Here is a 7,733-nt window from a genome sequence, read left to right as displayed (position 1 = left end):
GAAGCAGGTCAAGAAGATGGAATGATAATGGATGATAAACAAGTTGAACTTCCTCTATATTTTCTGTATCTGCTTGAATTGTACAAAACGTGTCTTTCAAAGTACAAAGAAGGCAGAGGTGTGGGGGCAGGGAGAAAAGGAAAAATACTGGAAGTGGCATATCCTCATACCTGCACACACTGGTTGTTACTGTCTGCTATTAATATTTTTCCATTTGTAGATGCAGCTACACCTTGAAGATTTGTAAATTCCCCTTTGTTTCTTCCTTTGGTGCCTAAAATTGAACACAAAGCACATAAGAAATCAGGTTAGACAGGACTAATCAGCTGGGACCTAAATGCCAACACATGCATTTATTACATCCTTGATCTATAGATTTCTATTTTGAAGAGTTCTTATCACTGTTCCAGCTTCAAAGAACCATCTCAGTAACAGATCCACAATTCTAAGTATGAGAAGGGATTGTTCTTAACTCGTTGGCATGTATGCCATCTAAGCCTTCATCAGTGTAATTATCTCCTTGACCTTCACAAATCAGTGTTCACAATTTGCCTCTTGTGTGAGGTAACAAGTAAAATGTTTTTTCATAAGTGATGGGCTGTTTTTAAATTGCAGATTTTTATTCTGCTGAGAAGGCAATGACATGGGCGGTAGTGTGGGAACATATAGATAGAGGCTAAGATAAGAACCTGGAGAGACGACAGGGTTTCAGTATAATTAGCTGAATCTCCTCAGTGAAGTCACAAAGTTGAGATAAAACATATCAGTGATCACTTTGGATGGGGCCATTTCAAGACAGCGAAGTCTCCTGTTCACTCATACACAGTTTTCAGTCATAGGCTTTAAAAGTTCCCTTAGAAGGGAAACTGAGATGAAGAACTGGTTTTGAATTATTGGGACATGTGGGCCAATGAAGACCAACACCTGGAGACTGCAAAGACCTTAGTTTGTTCTAATAAAGCAGTATACACACACAGAGGTCTCCCATTTTTACCCAGGACAAATGCAATGGTGATTTACACAGAACTGTAAGTCTTTTCCCCAGTGGCTTAAGGTGATAAGGAGCTGTAAAATGTCAGATTTTCACAAAAGTTCATTAAGTTTAGATGCCTCATTACAAAGATGTTTGTTCTGAGACATTCTGAGGAGAGTCACACAGCAAACTGATGTCTTTAAAAGGTCAGCCCTAAAGTAGCTGGTCCAGATTACATCTGGAGCACAGGAACAGTATCCAAATTCCTGCTTTGTTTGTAAAGGAGGCTCAGGGGTCTTTACACAAGACTGCAATTATGATCTTCGAGCCCAAGGTTATTCATAATGAATGAATGAAATTTGAAACCAAAAGACTCTATAAGCTGTTCTTTCCAAGACTTGGATGCAGCACTATTTTTCCTGGTGAAGTATTTTTACATGCATTCACTGGCTGCGTATCAGACAGTAATTGGTTTCAATGTACGGTTTTAACTGAAAAACTTGTACGTTATTTTAGTCCAAGACATCCTTGAGCTCAGTGATTGAAACTGTTCTGACTGTGATGCCCAATATAAGACACACATATTAGCTCTAATTTGTATTTAGCTTTCATTAGGGGTGTGTATGCTCTTCACAACCATTCTTTCTGCTGTGGTGGCGGCTGTGGGATGCGTATTTCCTGTCACTGGCTAGCAAGTAACATTTAATTCCTCTGCACTTGGTGCTGCGAGCATGTCCCTTTGTTTCAAGGCTTGTTTTCTTGAACTCCTTGTGCTCCTCCAGTAAAGAAGCCAAATACTTTTCAATTTTTGTACTGCAAGGGGAAAGTACATATTCAGGGAATAGTGAGTTACACACCAATTACATTACCCAGATTTGAGCCATTTCTGTGTATTGTTTTAATGAGCAGCGCCTGAGGGATACATGCAGTAATTTTTTTCCACCATATGCTAATGATGAGTTTCCTTTTTGCCTTTTAGCCAAAGAGAATGGATGAAAAGGGAGAAACATTCCTTTTACTACTGAGAGTAAAGGGAAAACATTTGTTAGAAAAGAGGAGGCGTAAGCTAGAGCATCTGGAACCAACTAGCACAAACTTCATGGAATGTATGCTCTTTACCCTTAGAAAAATGTTCTTGAAAGTCAAGGAATTTAATTTTTAAAGATAAGAGCGACCTACATAAAGAGTTACTCAGAGTGTTCATCAGCGGGACCTTGTAAACATACATCAAAGGTTTTTTTAATTCCACAGTCAGTTTAAGAAATAGTAGTTTATTAGCACAGCATGCAGATGAAATTCAGCTCCATGCAAGATCTTTGCTCATAGTGCTTTACAGCTATTAAACCCATCCCATCAGTCCTAATTTGCACACAGGCCTTTATACAGTCCCTTCCACAGTGGCACCAGTTTCTCTGAAGAAGAAAGCTGAGGTTAGTGAAACACAGCTTATTTCCTAACTTATGTTGAAGAGGAAAACAGGTAACTTTGAACTTTCTGATTTAAAGAATTCATTATGCCAGCAAAGATCTGAATCCAAGCATGGGCAGCAGCAGCAGTTCAGATGATGAGAGGAAAGCTTGTAGTAAACTATGTGAGCCTCTGGAAAAGCAGGATCCTGCAACTGACTCTGTAATACCAAAGGATGATAGCTCCTTCCTGTAAGCAGAGATTCCTTATAAACATACCTTCCTGAGAGAGAGTCTCCAGCAAATCTTTTACTGCAAGCTACCACCCCTCTATATCATGGCAGCCCATGCTTGGCCTTCTCTGTCACAGGCAGTCACTCCTTAGCCTATGGAGGCACCAACATTTCAAATGCACAGGGCTGGAACCAGAGGATGGTCATGGGATTCTCATTTGAGTGTTTCCCAAGCTGCCTGGTTTAGAGATGAAGCCTGCATCTTTCGTGCCTGTCTTTGCCCAGCCTTACCTCCCTCCTGATCTGAGCTACTGTGGGGCACAAAGGAAGAAAAGACAGATGTTTTACTGCAACTTCTGTGGCAACCTGCTGGGGATTGGGAGAGGACAGCAGAGTGTTCAAAAGGGCAGGATGAAGAGAGTTATTAGGAAGCAGATCTGTGGCCTGTGGAATAGCTCCTTTTATACCATCTTTGTATGGTGTAAAGAAGAGAAGAATAAACAATCAGATTTGCCTTAGCCCTATCTAATTCCTTCTGGTATTACTGAGTGTAGCCTGCACAAGCCAATTAATTTAGCTTTGATGATATGCTTTCAGCAAAAGAGTATCCATTTTCTGCTCAGGACAATCCAGCACACATGACATGCTTCATAATTTCAATCTTTTATTCTTGCGCAACAGGCTCCAGATTGAATCTCACTAAAAAGAAGGGAAAAAAAAACCCAACTAAAAGACCATTAACATCACAGGAGATGTTAAAAATTATGCCATGTAACTGCAGTAAGAATCTGCTCTTACAGAGCAGATGGCATCCGGACGAACCTGTTGTACAATGTACATTTTTGATGCTCATAGTAACAGAAAAAACATTGTTTGCTTTCTTAGTTTTACTAATGTGAATAATAACCTCCCTGCTTGTTAGCCTAGAGCAACCTTACCAGCTTCCTAAAAGACAAAGAGAAAACATGTCACTGCCCCCAGCAGGAAGGCGATGGATTCAGAGAGACAAAAACCCCACAGAAAGATTACAGATTAATGGAGAGACTTTAGAGCTTGCAAGTAGCCATAACATGTTGTGTAAGTACCATTTCTTTCCTGCCTACAACACTTCAAATACTTGTTCTTGGACTGTTCTCTATGTAGTACTGAAAAAAAGGATAAAACTAAACAGCATGGAAAGGTCTATATACATACTGCATAGGCAGGTATCAAGGAGTTGTCTTCTTGTTCCCTAGCTTCGTTTCTTTTTTCCTCAGAGCACCAAAATATATTTAGTCAAAGCTTACACATTATGAGGATATGATGCCCTCTCTCATAATAGATACAGCTGAAACACAAAAAGCTCTGTAGTAAAATTGCACTGAATCATATTGTTAACAAGCTATGTGCTTATCGTAAAATAAACGTCAGTGTTTCTAATCCAAGTTCCCATGCAAATTTAAGTTTTAAAATCAATCAGTCTGTTGGATGAAGGCACACAATGTTTGTAACCTTTAAAGAGGAATGAATAATTCAGTAGGAACTCTGGCAGATACTCCCACACACTGTTGGTAGTGAAGTTTGGGCTGATTTGTATTAATTTGCTTTACACAGCATCTGTCCCTAAAAGCTTGGCCAAGACCACCTCCACACCTTGCTCGTGCAGCAGAGCCCCTGCCGCCCCAGCTAGGTATGCACCGATCCCAGGGGCAGGTGTGCCTCGGAAGCAGTTCTTTGCTGGTACAGCAGCAAAACCCCAAACGACATGCGCTGAACCAAGACCAGGTCTCTGTTGTCAGGACATCAGATGCACACCGGGGATTTTGCCAGCAATGTGATGTCAGAGTTCTTCATCCCCTGTCCAATACAGGTGTGACTGTAAAACTATGCAATGTAGGCCTGGCCAAATTTCACACGGGCCGTTACAAACCCATAAAGAGTTCCTGAAAAGCCTCAGAGGGATTTGAGCTCATGAACTGGAAGATTAAATTCTCTTTCCCCATTGCTAGGCATTCCTATTTCTACAGAAATATAAATTCTATATAGATAACATCTCACTATTTCATACTATTCATTAGTGGGTTTATTCCAGAGTTCTCAAATAGAAAATGGAGAACAACTGATTAAAGTGTGTCAGAGGGGCCTCTGCATGTCATGTATCATACTTCTGCACTACATGGAACAATTACACACGCACATCCCTTCCTTCTCCAATGCCCTTAGCCAGGCTGTAATTTGGCCTTTCCTTGCTCCAAAGGTAGAGAAGGGTCAGGGGAATGGGAGGAAGCAGATGCTGCCTGCTACAGGGAGAAGGTTCCTCTGGACCATCCATACAAGGGGGCTAACTGCAGTTGAAAAAATACATGTTTTTTCAAAGAGATGTGTACCCATATAACCCCCTTGTATTTTTGTAAAACTCAAAAAGTATATATCTATAGGCAGTCCTGTTCCTTTCAAACAAGACAATCCAATACAGAGTTTCAGGCAGAGGCCTTCAGAGAAAACTAAAGAAGAAACACCTGATAAGTATCCCTTTGCTCCCCCTAAGCACTAAAGCTCCCCCTAATCTGCACTAAAGCTATTATTACACAGGCCTTGTTCATGAGTTTTTATGTGGAATAAATTCACAATAAGGCTCCTGTTTGCTTTCAGCATTGATAACAGACCAGAAGAAGCCATCTACACCTAGCAAGGAGGATGACAGAAGGTACTGTTAAAGACACTTTTTTTTTTTTTTAAATCAGAGTGAATTAGACACATTAAATGTACCAGCTAAACTTAGATGCTCAGCTACATGACTGAACAGACAACTAAAGACAGTCTGAGGAAAAGGAAAATTGAACTTTCTAGCAGAGAGCCAACTCTCCATCTGGCTGTATCCGATGCCAATCCCAAGTATAAATAAATGAAGAGAAAAAGCAGTTGAAGTGGGAAATAGCACCACTATTGCTAAACGGTGTCAAAGAACCCAGTCGTGAAACGTGCCAGAAAAGCAAAAATACCAAGGCATATGGCACAGCATAGCAGAGCAAGAGCGCAAGATGGGGTCCTGGGCAGAGTAACTAACTGCTGCCGCCCATGGCTCTTAACCCTCCTTTGGAGGATGTGGGAGAGATTTACCAGGGAAGGTGGAAGTGGCTGGCACTGTGAACATCCCCCACCTCCATTTACCTCTGCTCAGCATGGCTCTAAGGCACAAAAGCAAGGTAACGGAAGAGAGCCTTCCCTCTCGCTTTTGTGCTTCCTACCACTTGTAGAGGTAGCAAAAACCACTGAGCAACCATTATTTTCTGGGTATCATAAGCACATTCTTGTTTTCATTTGTATAAACTAAGTACATGCTATACAGATACTGCATGGATACACTCTTAAGAGATCACACCTGTTTAAAAAGAATAAAAAAAGGTTGATATAAATTATTGAGAGAGAAGAGGAGGAAGCAAGAAATACTGTGTTCTTGTAAATCATGAATTACACAAATGTATGAATGTGCGGTCAATAGCTTGACCTTAAAATGTCTGAATAGAACCACATGCCATTTTAAAAGCCATGAATAATACAGAATTGGCAAAAGACACAATGCACAATTCCCCATGAACAAAAGCACTTAACTGTACTAATGTTGTATTAATGTTATCTCTGTTAATACTAGCACAAGAACAATCTCCTGCTAGGAGCTGATCAATTTACTTGTGCATAAAAGCCCATATATCAGCATATATACAATAGCATACTCTGTATACTTGGATGCCCATAGGAATATTGCAACACAGTTCTCCAACACAGATGTATGAGCTTCTGGCAGCCCAAATATAAGATTTATCTTGCCCAGTTTAAAATAAAAATCCAGATTTGGCCAGAGCTATCAGAGGAATTCAACAATGGGTTCAAAATAAGAGACACGCAGTTGTGTTGGAAAACAGCTGTAAACTTTATTTTACATTACCTCATGAAATGAACCAAACCTTAACTTTTTGAAGTGAGCTGAAACTGGAACTAAGCAAACTCTTAAATCCACGAAGGCAATCCCTGTGAAAATGGCAGACGTTTTATCTGTCTTCATTTATTTTGTATATTTTGGAAGAGTGTGAAAAGCTAGAGCATTACAGCTGCAATGGCTTAAGAGACCTTTCAGACAACACATACATAAGTCCACAGAAGCCCAGAGGGACATCTCTAAGTAGGGTCATTCTGTGAAATGAGTGGCTAAGAACGGAACATGTAATAGGATGAAATATTACTCTCAGCTCAGTTTTACAATAAAATAGCTATCCATGTATCCCAAATATGGACGCTCCCGACAGGCTTCATCAAGCAAAAGCTCTGAGACATACGCAGCTCTTGTTCTAATCATTTTCTCTTCTTATTTTGGAGAGGTACGGTGGTGAAAAAGGGGAGCAGGCAGAACTCCAAAATAGAGTACATGGTCATGATTGCATCACAACAGAAAAAAAGGGCACTGCATTTTTTGGAAAACATTTAAGACTTCTTGAGTTTATGCTGTATTGGAGAAAATAGTTAAAAAAAAAATAAAATCAAACAAACACCACCACCACCACAACCTAAACCAGAGCCATACCATTATTTGGTAGTCAGGCTAGAAACTGTTCACTAGAAGCAAGGGATACAGAAGCAGAAATTACAAACTGAAATCACTTTAATCCATACCAAAAGCTTTGTAATAAGAATATTAACAGTTTTTAAATAATTTCAGAAAATCGTTTGGGGGTGGAGTGGGTTTGTTTTTGTTCTGTTGTTTTAGTTTGGTTTGGGTTTTTTTTTGTTAATGTATTTAGAGCTACAATTTCCACACTGGTGCAAATTAATGCATGATATAAGTGGACAAGAGGGCTTAGCATTCAGTGAAGGTGTCAGCCACAACAGGTAACAGAGCTCCCCCGTTACTAACAGGCACAGTGTACCTGTGTAGGCTTCCCTATCCTGCTCCTACCTGCTACAGACCTACAGAGACTTTTTGCCTGAATCTGTCCATCCAACGCCTTCTCTGTCTAGCGTATAACATGTCATGACCATTTCAGAAGAGATTAAAGAGATGTTTTCTTTCTAGGCAGGGTTCAGACATTATTCTTAACCATGTTGTCTAACTCTGTCTCAAAACAGAGCCCAAAAAAAGATCTAGGC

The 7,733-nt window shown here is 40.2% G+C and overlaps 1 protein-coding gene across 2 annotated transcripts in view; it reads right to left on the bottom strand.

The window, feature by feature from the left end:
* The window catches only part of TRIM2 (tripartite motif containing 2), a 43,002-nt gene that overhangs the window by 14,054 nt on the left and 21,215 nt on the right, over positions 1–7,733 (bottom strand). For both annotated transcript variants that reach the window (XM_009893689.1, XM_009893690.1), the window contains exon 7: positions 171–274. In XM_009893689.1, the coding sequence (XP_009891991.1) occupies positions 171–274 (104 nt within the window). The remainder of the gene's footprint in view (positions 1–170; positions 275–7,733) is intronic.

This window comes from Charadrius vociferus, unplaced genomic scaffold (assembly GCF_000708025.1).
Source record: "Charadrius vociferus isolate BGI_N301 unplaced genomic scaffold, ASM70802v2 scaffold59, whole genome shotgun sequence".
Lineage (NCBI taxonomy): Eukaryota > Metazoa > Chordata > Aves > Charadriiformes > Charadriidae > Charadrius > Charadrius vociferus.
The sequence above is the reverse complement of the archived record's forward strand: the minus strand, read 5'-3'. Positions and strand labels throughout refer to the sequence as shown.